We start from the raw sequence: 15,703 nt of genomic DNA on the forward strand, positions 1-15,703 counted from the left end.
TTTTTTAACCATAAATGATTCAACAAAACAATTTTATTACTTTTGTAAGTATTAAAAAAAAAAATTGATGGTCAACATCGGATATATTTAGTCAACGCCGGATTCTGATAAATAGTGTACCAAAATAAAATGATCATGATATTGAGCACATGCCATCATATAGTTGGTACATGTGACCATGCAATACATTTACTTCGTGTAGTTAGCTATACATTTTTAAAGGTTATATGTGTGGTCATGTATTCAGCTATACTTGGTGTAGCTCACTATCTTTTTTCCAAAGAGATATATAAAGAAGAAGAGAAGAAGCTTAAGAAAGAAGGTTTCATGTGTGGGGTTAATTATCTTGCTGTCTTTATTCAATGGATGTGTGTATTTTTTTCCACAAATTATTAAAATTTTGAGAATAGGAAAAGTAAATAATAAAGTAAGTAATAAGATGACAAAAGAAAATCAAGGAAAATTTCCACGTCTCTTTCCACGAAGAGCATGTCCATTCATTTTTTCTATTTTTATCTCATATGAACAGTGCTATTTTTTTAATATTTAGTGCTTGACCAATGAAGACTCGAAAAATATTGATGTTTTCTAACTTTTGTATTATGCATGTTGTAGTGATCTGAAATTAGCTTAAACTTAAACATCTAACTATACGAATAATCATTAACAACAAAAATACCTAACTATACAACGGAACAGTCTAATCGGCAAGCGTCATGATCATACAAAATCGACGAAGTACAAGTTATTTGTTTATACTTCTTGATAATATATCCATAACACAAAAAAATGAGCATGATACGTGGTAGAGATATAATAAATCCATTACTTAGCCAGTTGGCATCGTCAGTGGCTTTTTTACATAGATACAACGTCGTATACTACTTATGTTATTATTGGAAACGTTTTTTGACAGAAAGAAAAAAAAAAACAAATTGTTTTGATGATATAAGTTTTTGGATTTTGTTTGTTGAAGGTGGAAGATGACTTGGACAATATACACTTACGTAAAATAGTCATTATATACTCAAAAACTAGTTTGATTTTTCTAAAACTCGATTACCAAAATAGTGTTTGCTGTCTTTTTAACAATTTCTACAAGAGCAAAACCTATTACACTGACATTTTTGTCTTCCAAAACAGTTTGGGAAGTTTTACTAGATGTGTTTTATTATGTTAATAACTGTATATAGTACAGTAACTATTTATGGTTACAATATAAACTTGGGTTTTTAACTATGGTATAGTAATTAATTCCTTAGTATTAAGGAGGTATTTAATGATTGACCCACAAAAGACCAAAACCAAAGAAAAAAAGATTCCGCTAGATTGTCGCGACGTCGCATGTGGGGGGCCAAAGGCAATTGCGTGTAGTAATCCAACAAGTGCAGAATGTTAAAAGGAGAAAGTACGTGTCAGAGTATCATTGGATGATTCGACTCATAACCCAAGAAAAAATATCAAAATTAATAAGTGTACTATGAGTCATGGATTCATATAGTTTCGTTCATTTTGGACCGTGGCTTGATATTAATAAAATCAAAATGCTTTATTCATGAATATTCAAACCACGCAAGCTCTGCATCGTACACCAATACTTCAAAAGTGAATTTAACAATACAGTTTTTTATCCAAATTTAAAATACTAAAGTAACTTTTTTTTTTTTCTAGTCGATAAAACGTCCCTATCTTCTTCTTCTTTTTTTTTTTGTTAAAAGCGAGAACCAAACAAAAATACCATAAATGATTAATGAAGTTTCTCTTGTCTCATTTTCAAGCCACTTAACAAAAAAAATTATTATAATCAATAATCTTGAATCTTATCGGATGTGGTCATGTGATGCACATTTTGAAAATAATAGAATAAAGATTTTGATTGGTACCATGAGATATGGTCGAAGGACAGATACGGTTCCATAGTTATGAACGATCATTATAAAAACATTTGTCTTTTGAGTTTTGACACATATGTTTTCGTTATAATTTGTATTTTATCGTTTACAAAAAGAATTACAAGCTAGGCTATATAACGTACCATTATGATTTCGTTCTAATTTAACTATATATCATCTCATTTAACTATTTTCGTTATTTACAATCTACATATTTTTTTTTTTTTTCATTTTTCTACTTCTAGAATCTCATTTCACAATGTCACTACTCACTAGTTATGAACTTATGAATATGACGACGGCCAAGGAAAAAACTTAACAAAGATGAGGATAGAAAATAGAGAAAATAAAATTGTATTTCTGCATGTAAAAAGTTAAGGTACTGCCAACTTCATCATGAAATATACTAAAAAATCATAAAGCATTATATGTTACAACAAAAAAAAAGTTTTTGGAAAAGAACTAGCCGACTTGTAAAAGCTGTCTATAAAAATTATAAATTTGTTAATCACTCTACCAATATATTTCAATCATCTTTTGTAGCAATGCTTTTTAAAAGTGGATTAATGATTCACGTATAGGCTATACGGTATAGCAAAACACCAAAACAAATAGGGTAGGTCATGACAGTATGTCCACCACTCGCACTATCAAGTACTAAACCGGTATACGTTAACCGTATGTCCAACCAAATCGTAAACCAATCAAATTAATACTTCAATTGCGATAAGAAACAACATAACCGACAAAGGGTTTATAAAAGCATCCAACACAAATACAACTCTCACTCAGTTAAGACTTAAGACACAAACTCTTATAGTTGGGGGCTAAATTATTAATAAGAAAAATAAGTTCCATTGTGGAGTAATCAAATGCAGAGATGAAGATCAGAACTGGAACAGCATTTCCGGAGAGTATCCTAGAGCTTCAAGATTTGCAGCCATGGCCTTGTTCATTGGCGGTGGCCCGCATCTTAGGATCTGCGACATAAAATGAACCATAAAAAGGTTAAAACACCATTGATGTTGTTCAATGTTTCATTCTCTTCAGTATTCTTGGATCTGTTTCAAACATTGACATATGCTGCAAGAACAGAGGTGATGTTCAAGATCAAGAACAGAGGAGGGTTTACCTGAACATCAGATGCAGGTGCAGGGCAATGAGTCTGAATCATCTCCTTTGATACAAATCCAACACCACCATCCCATGTTTCCGGAGGCTAATCATTGTCACAGAAGATAAACCAAACCACCAAGAGCAAAAAGTATCAAGAAGAGTTTTCTTTAGGTAATTGCATTAGATGAACGCAAAAACATTTTTTTGCTTGCTAACCTGGTTCAAAACGTAGTAGATTTTGAATTGATCAGGATAATTGGCGGTAAGACCCTCTAATTCTTCCTGAAAAAAAAAGAAAAATATTCATTCACATTTAGTGTTTGAAAATAGTCTATGGAAACGCAAAACTTAAGAATCAGTAGGCGAGAAGCGTTATACCCTTAAGAGAATGTCTTCGTATGTGACATTGGCATAAATGAGGTGCACCTTTGTCTTGTCTGTTGGGTTTTCTAGAATTGCTCTAGCAACCTTCACAAATACGATATACAATGCGTTTCAAACATATACATTGGCTTCAAAAACAACATTAAACGCAAATGTATCAGACATACCTGGAACATAGGTGTGATGCCTGAACCTCCAGCAAGCATTCCAAATGCTCTAAACTGACCAGGTTGATACTTGAACCTACCCTGTCAAAGAAAAAGGTAATACAACAACAAAAGTTTGAGATTCAAGAAAAGTAAAGACTAACATGTTTGATAAACAAAGCAATAACATCTGAATTAAAAGTACCTTAGGTCCCTTTACAGCAAGATGGTCTCCAACACGCATCTCCCTAAAATGATGAGACATCCTTCCTTGCGGGTACATCTAGTTTCAGCATTTTACAATTGAGTTAAAGAGAAAAAAATAGCAATTCAAAACACAAGTGAAATTAAGAAGTATTTTGAAGCATATACCTTAATGACAAGTTCAAAACGTCCAACATCTGAATCTAATGTTGTTGGGGTGTATGGCTTAATAACATCTTCTCCTTGGGCATCCTTTCCCCTATTGAGAAAAGCCACCATATTATTCATCACAACATGTCAACATCCATCGAAACTCTCTACACACAAAACCTAAAAACAAAATACAGAGAAGTAGGAGTCGCAAACCTGCAACTGATGTGTTGTCCAATGGGAAGACCCAAGACAGAGGTAGAAGTAGGAAGTTCAAAGATGAACTTGGCCACATTGTGACTAAGTTGATCTTTCTTGACAAGCTTGAACTCCTTGAAATTCTCTGGATCTAAGCACACTATCCAAGAACCAACCAAAAAAAAAAAAGATCAATTTTTTCGTTTTTCTATGGGGCTAAATTCAACCTTCCTAAACAGATGCATACAACACAATATCTTTGCGTAATTTTGAAATCAACCAGCCTTCTAAGAGATCGAACCTCTGCGTTTCTTGGAGGATGAGAGAAAATAAGCAGCACCAGCACCGGCGGCGACGAAAGCGACGAAGACACCCAAAAGAATCTGACGATCTAGGGTTCTGAGAAACTCGGTATCCATGGCTAAACCGAAAAGAAGAGAAAGAATCAAAATTGCTTAAGAATAATAATACTATAAGGTGAGAAAAAAAAGGGAACTTTTCGTAAAAAAAAAAATCAGAGCTTTTGGATTGGTTTGGAGTTTGAGTTGGATCTTTGCCTTGTTATCTCCGCCATTAAAACCAATGGGATGGAATCTGGTAGACCTACCCCCATCACGTTCTAATTAATTACCACTCTCAAATACAATTAATATTTTTTTAAATTACTCCATAATTTAGTATTTGACCAAAAAAATTAGTAAAAAAAAACATATTTTTCAATCATTCACACATCTACCACAATTTGATCAAATCATACATACGACTATTCAAATTTTTGTTACTAAAAAGAACACTACATTCAAGGATTACGTATGGTGGTGGTTGGTGAGTTCGATGGCTACTAGACTCATCATACATGTCGGCTCTGACTGACTGGTGCAATTCTGTATATGAAAGTGGGTAGGGAAAGTGAAATCTAGTTTGTAAACTTTTCTTTAAAAAGACTTGCATTTCGAAATAGGATATAGAGTAATATGAATTATGATGACAAAAAAAAATAATTCTAACAGTCAAAAACCATTGTATAACAAAGTAAATTTCTTCTAGTAGACTACAGAAACTATTTCAAATTCATTGGGCTTATTTGATAGACTAATGTGTTGTTTAGTTTGGCATACTCGAGTAGTTCTTGAGGTTTAAGGAGATAGGCTTGCAGTGTTGGAACAATGTTGTACAACAAAAGATTATCAAGATTTGGGGGGGACTAGGAACATTATTTAACTGTGAAAAGGATCAGGACGAGGATCTGTGTCATACTGTCATCGAGTTCGTCAATGGCGGGTTCCGGTACCTAATTTCTCGGGGTTACAAGACAATGTATAATACTCTTGTCTCTCAGCCAAGTTATTCCATTGACAATAAGGGTCTCATTGTGTGTACTTTGTGATGAAATTGTGCAAAACTTGCATCTACGTTGTGAAAGGAGATGCGGTTCAAGAAGATTCCGGTTGATTATTTGCTTGATCAGTGGCCTTATCACCTCGCTTGTGTTCCCAGTTTGGTATCCATCCCTTCATGTCAAAGAGAAGAACAAGAAACCGCAGTTTAGTTTCATTACAACACTGTTTCCTGTTTTGTTCTATAGCAAACTGAATTGAATTCAATGTTTTAAGTAAAGAGAACCTGTTCTACGTGAACACCATATGCTAGCCAATTTCTCAGCAAACTCTTCTCGTGTTCCACTTATCATACTGTCATGATCAGCACCAGCGACGATATCAACTTCCACCACTGGAAAATTCCTCTTCATGTTGCTGGAGCAATGTGAAGGAACGATCATATCACGGTCACCTTGTATCAAGTGAATCTTAACGCCAAAATTAATCAAGGTTTTGAGATGTTCATCAGCGAATTTGGAGCCACCGCATATCACATTGTGCATACTATGCCATGCCGAGTGATGTGTATGCCTTGTTATGTCCTTTATCTTCCAAGGAACCTCCCTAAACAAACATCAAATCTTTATTGAAAGAAAAAAAGATAGCTTCAAACCAAAACAATCACCCAAAACCGGATCAAACGTTTTTACCTTTTACCAAGACATAGCTTTATTAGCCATTCCCATATCATGTGATGCTTGCAAACTATGAAACAAACGCATCTTCCGATATGCTCATACCAAGACATCACCGCTGTTCCAAATGCTAGTGGCGGCCATAACCTCTTTCTAGCGATCCGGTTCAAGATTAATCCTTCGGGGGATGAAGGAAAATAAGGCTACACACACACAAAAACATAAGTTCACAAATCGAATCTCTGGCAGATTAGACTGAAAACATAAGATGAGAAACCAAACTAATCTCTCACCGGTGCGACAAGAGTGACGGATTTAACAATGTTGGAGTGTTTAGCAGCAAAAGCAAGAGCAATTAAGCAACCCATAGAATGTGCAACCACATGAAACGAATCTAACTCGTAAGGCTTGATGACAGATGTCTCTATCGTATCCACATGATCTCTCAATGTATAAAGACTATCCCTTGGCTTAGGACTCTCACCAAATCCCAAAAGATCAACCGCGAAGAGCCTATAACGATCTTTCTTAACGTGTTCAAACACAGTTTCTGTCCAAAAATGTGATGAACCCATAAAACCATGTATGAATATTACATTCTCTAACGATTCCTGAACAGAGTCCTCTGTTTAATTCAACATGTAACACATCAAATGCAAATTGTAAGCAAACATTAAACTAATCAAACGATGTAGAGAAAATACTAAAATATATGTTACATCTTTGACCTCGAGAAGTTGAATCTTTGACCACAACGTGAAGATTCTCATCTTCGTTCTTGGTCCACGAGTTACAAGATTGACATCCACAATCTGACCATCTATTCACCGACCCATGAATCTTAGATTTTCGTATTCTCCGAGAGAGCTTGGATTTGAAATTTCTCGCGAATCCCAAAAACCACGTTCCCCGGAAAATGTTCTTCCTCTGGAATAAAGTCTTAGAGCAGTCATTTTCACCGGTGGTAAGAAGAGGAGACGTTTTGCAGTAACAGCCTGGAGACTTTCCCTCAAAAATCTCGTCGACGAACTCGTAAGCGACGCAGAGAACCGCGTCGATGAGGTCGAAGAAGAAGAAGACGATGAAAGAGAGGGCGGCGTGGATGGCTGTCCCGAATCTTCTCATAGAAGCGGAGGAGGGAATCTAGAGCGCCAGAGAAATTTGAGATGAGTGGTTAAGCCACGTCGTAAGAGAGAAGTTTTTGAAATTTATTACCCAAAGTAAACAACAAATATTGATGATATTCAATGCATGCATTCTGAAATTACTTTAAATGTTTTTTCTTTTCTTGTCGGCAATTCTTACGGATATGTTTAAAGGCCGCAACCTTGCCCGGCCCAAATGAGCAAAGCCTGTTTACCCGCGGGTTTTTATGTTTAATTATTTTCTTTTTCTTAATTTATCGTATCTTCAACGTCGTTTTGTTGTCTCAATGCCTTTAACGTTAAGGTTCTCTTATGTGTGTTTTAAGTGCTTTCTGTCTAACTGTCTTAATGCTATATTGCTATCATCTATTGTTGTGTTAGTTCGTATGGACCATTTGAGGTGGTAATAGTGTTCTTTTGGTTGTATGCATCGGATTGGAGAAGAAGCACATCAACTTTTCAAAGGATGCTATCGTTCACTCTAGATGGACAATGTAGTTTTTACCCATTTTGTGTATAAATGTTTAAGAGAATATAATATCAAGAAGTTGAACTAAAGAAATACAGAAAACGTAAATGTATGTTACTCCGCAAAAATGTTATGCTACAAGGTCATTTATCTCCTTCACCGGCAGGATCATAGTTGGTGTTCTGAGGATTTCTCTGGTGTCGTTGAGAAGCTAGACGCCGTTCCAAAGGGGTCTTCCTCTTGCTGACAACAAATCTATTCACTCCTTTCCTCATCGGCATTATCGAAGGGAAATCTTCGTCCGGGATCTGACTTAGCTCAGATATGTTCTTAATCTCGGCCACTCGCTTAAACCATCTCTCTGCTTTTGCTTCCTCTGACATGTCCAACAAGTCAGGCTCCTTCACTAACGAACCCTCCAGGCTCTTTCTATTACTGCTCCTCCAGGCCATTGTTTCCGGATTGTTGCTTGAAGGTTGTTTCGGTTCTTCATCTACTACCTGAGAAATGTTTTCTGTTGCCGGAGCTGGAGCTGGAATAGTATCTATTTTTTGCTCGGGTTGTTTCTCTTTGGCGAAATAGTCAGGTGGGAAAGGGACAAAGGGGACAAAGTCTGAATCTTGTGGTCTCTTGTTTGCTGGAGAAGTCAGTGAACGGTCTTTCTTCCTGCTAACCACAAACCGATTCTCTCCTTTCCGCATTGGCATTTTGTCAGATGAAATCTCATCCGGTATCGTGTTTTCCAGGTCTGAAACGTTATGCAGTTCGGTGACCTTCTTGAACCACCTCGCAGTTTTCTCCTCTGATTCTTTATCATCCTCTTCAGGGCCATTTGTTTCTTTGCCAGAGAGATTCGCATTTGACCTGTCCTCTTGGTAGACATTTTGATTGCCATTTGAGACACCATCCATTTGGTTGTTTTCAGTCAGACCTATCTGTGTTTCTTCCTCAGGTTTCTTGGCAAACATGTCTGAAGGTAGTGGCACAAACGGGACAAAATTGCTGTTTATTGCCTGAGAAGATTCAAACCTCCTGGAAGATACATTCTTGTCATCAGATTGAGAAGCCAAAGAGGATGAAGAACCGAGAATCTCATTCAAGCTCCTATGTGTTTTGCTTCCCAAAACCTTATTGTCGTTCCCATTCGAGTTTCCATCTGTAGCTACAGTGTTCTCAGCATTAGACAACCTTCTCTCAAGAGGTGTTTTTCTAGTGCTAACAACATATCTGTTCACTCCTTTCCTCAATGGCATAATCTCTGGAAAGTCTTCATCTGTATCAATACTGTTTGCATCAGAACCACCCTGTGCTACTTTACTAAACCACCTCTGTGCTTTCTCTTCATTTTCAGCCAGTCTTCTCTCAAGTTTAGGATCATTTGAGTAACTAGAGTTGGATGAATTGAGTGAGAAGTCCCTGGGTCGCTTGCAGTCACATCTTAAGCAAGCTACATTCCTACCATAGTTGTAGAAATCACACCTGATGGGTGAAACAACCAAGAAAGAATGGAATTGTTAAACTCATCATTTCTCATTGCATTAACCATAAAGCAGTAGAGAGAACCGAATTAGTTGCTTACTGGGGGCAATCCCATTCACGACCAGTTAGCTGTCTCTTTGGTCTTGCTTCATCACACTGGAAGCATTTGACATTTCTCGCAAAGTTCATGCCACTGCACCTGTTTCAACATATTCCCACATCATATATAGGTTCCGAAACAACAGCAAGACAATTACAACTTACTGACTTCTTAGCTCTAAAGATACCAGCTTTCTACAACAATACTAGCCATATACAAATTAAAGCTCAGATCCTGAAATTTGAACATCATTCTACAGAAGTATAGCAACCAGTAGGCCATAGGAGATTTACGTTAAAAGGCTACTGAGAGCTCAACAAATTCATACCTCGAGCAAATCCAGTCACCACGTTTCATCTCAATGTTCTTCTGATAAGACCCTTGTCCATTTCTATCTGACATCTCATTTTGAATCGTGCGATGAACATTCGACTCAGGGGTACGAACAGTCATCTTAGCTATCTGGCTCAAGAGGCTTCGAACCGAGGACTCCATAATATCTTGGTTATGGTGTTTGCTCCCTTCAGAAGAAGCAACATCCACAACATAACTCAAAAGAAGCCTCATCAAATCAACTGTACTCGCCTTATCCACATCCAGTATCTAATACGAAACAGAAATGATCAAACCATTGGGGGCACAAATCACTACTGAAGACGAGAATTCACAATCCACCATCAAAAGAACTTACCTTACCAATGCCACTTCTTAGATAAAGGCTCATCCTTTTAAGTGAATCTGGACCACTCCTAAACAAAAATGGCTTTCCATTGTTCACAACCACTTCAACGTCTCTCCTCGAAAGCATTCTAATAAACAAGTAACATCATCAGATTCAATAATTCAATCAATCAAGAAGAGAAAGAGAGAAACCACGAAACCGCAGCTAAACTTACTCAAGTAATTCAGGTCGATCACGAGCTAGAGCTAAGCAAGCGAGAGCTGGACGGAGAAGTTCATCAGGAAAACCGGGAAAGAATTCGTTTTCTGAACCGGAAATTGAACCGGAATCTGAGAAGTAACCAGCTTGAGAGAGAGATTGGAGTAGCTCTGTCCATTCAGGTAGCTGGTGGTGGTTATAAGAAGGAACAAAATCTGCGGCGGAGACACGGAGGTGAGTGTAGAACCGTCCGATGGGAAACGTGGGAATAAGCGGCGGCAAAGTGACGAATGGACGGAGAGAACGGAGACTGTTATAGGTTGAGCCGACGGAGGAAGGAGAATACGCCCGGCGGTGGAAACGGCGGAGACTAGTTAAGCGGCTGGTGTAGAGGCCACGGAGTAGGAAGATAGAAGAAGGAGGAGGAGGATGAGGAGAGAAGAGAGAGAGGAGTCTGGTGGAGTTGTTCATTGTCACTCTCCTTCTTCGACGGTGGTCCGCTCGGCGGAGAGGATAGAAGTGTGACGGGTTTTTATTTTTAATTTTCTTTTATTCGGATGGTTAGTGTAAATATTTTTATCGGTGAGGATCATTTCTGTAAATTGTAAAACAATTAAATGGCTAACATAGGCCATATTAGTTTATAAATTAAGCCTTTTTGTACTAATTGGGCTTTATCATTATGAATGTGTTTAGTAGCTGTTAATTCTCTTTCCATCAAGGGTTGTTGCGTTGTGAAGCTTTAGGTCGTGTAAATCATTTGAGGAGCTCACTAAGACAACAACAGAATATAAATGAAGAAAGCTGTGTCAGATCAGAGGCATGTTTATTTATTTTATTTTAAAGAAAATTATTCATTAGTCAAATATATGTATTCCATTCCTTTAAAAGGAATCGTACTAATAGTGGAATTAACCAACTGATAGTATCCCTTCCTTCAGTAGACACTAGACAGTAGCAGAGCCATGTTTTAAAGATTAGCATGAGTTTTATATCTTGAAATCTTCAATTTTTTACAGTATAAAAAAGGGCCTGATTCGGCATTTTTATTAAATTTCACGGTGCTTCAACATCAATTTTCGTGACTTGAAAAGTTGAAATGTACATTGTTCAAACACGCATGCACACTTTCTTTTTTTTTACTTAATGCCGTTAAAAAACTTTAAAATGATTAAATTTCCACTTATACTGCAGAGAAAAGCAATTTCGAGGATCTACAATCGTATATGTATCACTTCTTGGATTCAGAACTTGTAGCACATATAGTTTTTTTGTGTGCACCGAACTTGTAGTATATATATAAACTTACAATATATATAATAAAACTTAAAAATAGAAATTAAAACAAAGAAAATGAAGATTAATAATACATTAGTGGTAGTGAAAGGGAAAGAATAATAGTGTATGTTTTATCTTAATATCTTGAACGTGGGAGTCACTGTGAGTTAAAGTTGGGTGTGGATTAGTTGCCGATCACTGCCGTCAACTTTTGACTAATGTTTATTTTGATTAATACTTTTGCATACATTAAGCTAATTTATATTGCAATAACGAATTTTTTTGTTTGGATCTATGTGGAGTAAAGTATTGGTGATTACGTGGACAATTAACTGCCTTGATAATGACTTCAATCTAGTCCCGTAAGGTATAACCTCATTAATTCCCCTAACACTGTATTTTATCATTAATTAATTACTAATTTATACGCTGATGTGATATGTTTTAGTTCTATGCCACAAGTGCAATGGACCGGCTAACAACTTTGACATGATTTGTAATTAAATCCAATTTAAATAAAGAGACTTTATGTCATTACATCATGAGATAAAGCCCTAATATCCTCAAATTAGTTAAAGTGTCTTCTTTTAAATTAATCAACAAGTTTTAAAAGAAACTTTCTCTAAGTGAATGTAATTAGTGTGACTTATCTCATGAATCATGATTACATGCACGTTCAATATTTTACCATTTGGAGTTTCGATTTCACCTTTTTCTCTCCACTTTTTTTCGTTTTCTATATAGTTCTGTTGAAAGATTGTCTCAAATTTTATTAGGATAAGTTAAACACAATTCCATTAACAAAAAATGGTACAAGTGCGAGTGTTAGAAATTATGGTTAACCAATGATCATATTCTTCGACCATATCTTCTGCTGGTCGATCAATAACTTGGATCGATAAAAACCACTAACCATTTTCGGTTGAGGTTATAAACCTTTTTTGTTGTCAACATCACATAAACTTAATTTTTAAAAAGAAAAGCGATTTTCGTAAATGACGAACATGATCTGATGGATCCACGAACTACAAAGAAAGAACGAAACTCCGAATTGTGTAGAAAAAGCAATCCTATTATTCATTCAAATAAACTCAATGCAGCTGGATCTTTTGGTCTAACGAGTTCCATTAGATCACCGTGTCAGCTGTACCATATTCAAGTCTATATCATGAGTCTTGCAATATTTTAGCTTCTTTTTTTTTTCCTAAGACAGTTACTTTAAACTTTTTTTTTGTACTTTTGAAGTTATAGGGAACAAATGACGTTGTACGCTTGTACCACTACGATATTACAATGTTTCTGTGTTTTGCGTACCAATTTTTTAGTGAAGTAATACTTAAATAACGGTTAAAAAAAAGCAAGTACTATACAGTACTAAGAGTTTTGGCCGTTCAACTCTAGCGACATAACCAAACTACTGTATACCTACAATTATATACAGGGTCTAAGAAAATGTTTTCTAAGTGTATTCAACTTATTTTCTTAACTTCTAATATTTATGAGTGTAAGTGAAAAATAGTTCAAAATCTATTTTTTTTTATTACTTCCAAAGTTCTAAAACTTCTAATTCTACCTTAATACCTTTTACACACACATATATATATATATATGGTTTCAACCATTTACATATATGCCAATTACATTAATATAAACTGATACTTTTTAACGTAATATCGTGTTTTTTATACCATTTTTACCGTTTTAACTCTACCACCATCTCTTATAGCTTAAAAACAATTGAAAAAAAATTCTAATAGAAATTTGAATTAAAGACGTCAAATTTTTAGTAATCTCATATATAATTATAACCCCTAAAAACTAACAAATCCAAATGACTAAATATGATTATATATGCACAGTGCACAACATCTTCCATGTTTTTTTTGGTTTTTGTGTATGCGTATCTCTTTGATACTATCATTACCCCTAAATAAATTTACAGTCCAAAAACTTCCTCTTCCACTTTCTCTTCTTCCCTCTCTAACTCTAGCTATAACAAGCTGGCTTTCTCTCTTATTTCTGTACTGTAAATTTGTAATAGGCACTTGCATTATAATTCAAACTCTTAATAAACAAACAAACAAAAAGAAAAAGGTGGAATTCCTGCTCCCTTGATGAAAAAAAGCATACGACTGGTGGACATGGAGATCCCTTGTCCCTTGATGAAAAAAAGCATACCTCATGGACATGGAGATCCCTGCTTCAGCTGCGGCCTCTTGCCTCTCGGTTTATTCGTTGTTCTGTGGGAAATGGGATGCGAGCGAGTTTCTGGTACGATTGGTGGACCCCTCTCGGCCCCCTCATAAATGTTTTTGGGCCAACTGGACCATCTCAAACAGGCATTCCCTTGCTGGGAACAGTGGCCAAAGCTTGCACCAGTTCAGAGTGGCGCACTCGACCTGCAAGATCTCCTCAAGCGGAACTGTTCCATACTCATCTAACTACCATTCCTCTACCAGTATCCAGCACAGAGCCAGACATGTACATTTGGGAGATAGAGGGAGAGAAGCTTACAGAATTTAGCACGGGAAAAACCTGGGAAGCAATACGATTTAGACGTCAACCCCTAACGTGGACAAAGCACGTATGGTACAAAGGCGCCATCCCGCGCCATGCGTTCATGATGTGGCTCACCCAGCTTGATCGTATTCCTACAAGAACTCGCTTGGCAAATTGGGGTTTCCAAATAGAAACGACCTGCTATATATGTGGCTTGTATCCGGAATCAAGAGATCACCTCTTCTTGCACTGTGATTTCAGCGAAGTACTATGGCAAGAAGCAACTCGGAGACTGGGCTATAGTCCGTTCGTGTTCCACACCTAGGAAGCTCTGTCAGCATGGCTCAACAGTAAAGACTCAACATCAACCCAAACATTGCGGAGACTAGTTGTGCAGGCACTCATCTACTCTATCTGGTTAGAAAGGAACAACCGCTGCTACAACAGTGCTACCACACCTCCCCATCTCCTGTTCAAGCAAATGGACAGACTGGTCCGGGACGCGATCATAGCTAAGAGGCATCGGAAGAACTTCAAAAACGCAATGCAGAGCTGGCTTAGATTCCTTTAAAAGCTTTTGTATTTCAGATTAATCCTCGTTTTTATTTTTTTTTTTGGCGAGGAATATCTACTGTATTAAGGCCATTGTACCCATTCCAATTTATTTTCATCAATGAAAAAAAAANAAAAAGGTGGAACTGGTCCATAACGGTTCGGGGAACTTTTCTATTTGAACCGGAAACAGAAAATCGTGAGGACGGTACACGTGTTAGGTAAGAACACGAACCGCTCGTGTGTAACAGCCAATGATGTCGTCATTCCACGTCGGTACGTACAAGACTTTTTTTTTTTTTTTGTCGTGAACACAAAGTTTTCAAAATTAACGAAACCGTTCCCATAACCGAAACTCGAATAAAAACAAGACACAATAAATTTATATGTCTGGGTACTTTTCTGTCGTTTTCTCTAGTTTCTAACGTTTATTCGTGTTTAGTTTTTGTTTTCTTCTTCATTTATTTATTTATTTTTTGTTGAGTTTCATCAGTTACATGATTTCTCTCTTTTACTTCTCTATTTTTAATCCATCAAAAATTATGTGGTTGGCATACTCGATCTAATCTACTACATCTCTCGTCTTCAGTTCAAGATTTATGGAGTTAAATAAACATTATGGAGTAAGTTGTTACGCATGTAAGATACATTCAAACGAATGACCACTCAATTCTAATACTATAAAGTAGATATGCAAGAAACTCTTGCCAAGAATCTAAAGTAACTTATAGGGTTTAATGGGAGCATAAATGGTCCACATCATTGAATAATAATGGTCTTCAGTAGTTTTTCTTTTAACTATTTTAGTTCTTAAGAAATTAATTGAACCTATTAATTTCTTTGTCACCCATTCACAATTTCTTTTTTTACTTTCAGTTGTCTTACATTACATTAGGAAAAGTGGAAAACTATTTTCTCTAACTTTTCGTACCTAATCCATAATTATTTTAACCAATTCAATAGTTACAAAAAAAAAGCTTACAAATTAAAGATGATATATTTCTTTCCTGGGAGAAATTTACACCAAATCTGTAAAAATATAGGATGTGCATATATTTTCCGTTTGCTACGCCTGTATTTCCAATAAATGTCGTACAACTTTGGTTTGAGTTAATCCATTTCAGTTATAAGAAACAAAAACATTGCTTGAATGTCACTGTATATATCCAAAACGACGTCGAAGTTCAAAAGATCTCT

The 15,703-nt window shown here is 36.2% G+C and overlaps 3 protein-coding genes across 3 annotated transcripts; all 3 read right to left on the reverse strand.

Moving 5' to 3' along the window:
* Nucleotides 2,574–4,681, reverse strand: LOC104770089 (NADH--cytochrome b5 reductase 1). The gene is made up of 9 exons (XM_010494441.2): nt 4,392–4,681; nt 4,109–4,250; nt 3,911–4,001; nt 3,744–3,821; nt 3,560–3,640; nt 3,387–3,476; nt 3,225–3,290; nt 3,025–3,111; nt 2,574–2,872 (listed from the first exon to the last, which is right to left on the reverse strand). The coding sequence occupies exons 1-9, from the start codon at nt 4,507–4,509 to the stop codon at nt 2,780–2,782; spliced, it is 846 nt and encodes a 281-aa protein (XP_010492743.1). The 5' UTR covers nt 4,510–4,681; the 3' UTR covers nt 2,574–2,779.
* Nucleotides 5,338–7,319, reverse strand: LOC104770090 (probable lysophospholipase BODYGUARD 4). Its single transcript, XM_010494442.2, has 5 exons — nt 6,833–7,319; nt 6,398–6,729; nt 6,120–6,307; nt 5,714–6,033; nt 5,338–5,601 (listed from the first exon to the last, which is right to left on the reverse strand). The coding sequence occupies exons 1-5, from the start codon at nt 7,227–7,229 to the stop codon at nt 5,567–5,569; spliced, it is 1,272 nt and encodes a 423-aa protein (XP_010492744.1). The 5' UTR covers nt 7,230–7,319; the 3' UTR covers nt 5,338–5,566.
* Nucleotides 7,734–10,716, reverse strand: LOC104770091 (zinc finger protein VAR3, chloroplastic-like). Its single transcript, XM_010494443.1, has 5 exons — nt 10,194–10,716; nt 9,989–10,106; nt 9,626–9,900; nt 9,298–9,396; nt 7,734–9,197 (listed from the first exon to the last, which is right to left on the reverse strand). Exons 1-5 carry the CDS (start codon nt 10,646–10,648, stop codon nt 7,862–7,864), a joined length of 2,283 nt encoding a protein of 760 aa, XP_010492745.1. The 5' UTR covers nt 10,649–10,716; the 3' UTR covers nt 7,734–7,861.

Source organism: Camelina sativa, chromosome 20 (assembly GCF_000633955.1).
Source record: "Camelina sativa cultivar DH55 chromosome 20, Cs, whole genome shotgun sequence".
Lineage (NCBI taxonomy): Eukaryota > Viridiplantae > Streptophyta > Magnoliopsida > Brassicales > Brassicaceae > Camelina > Camelina sativa.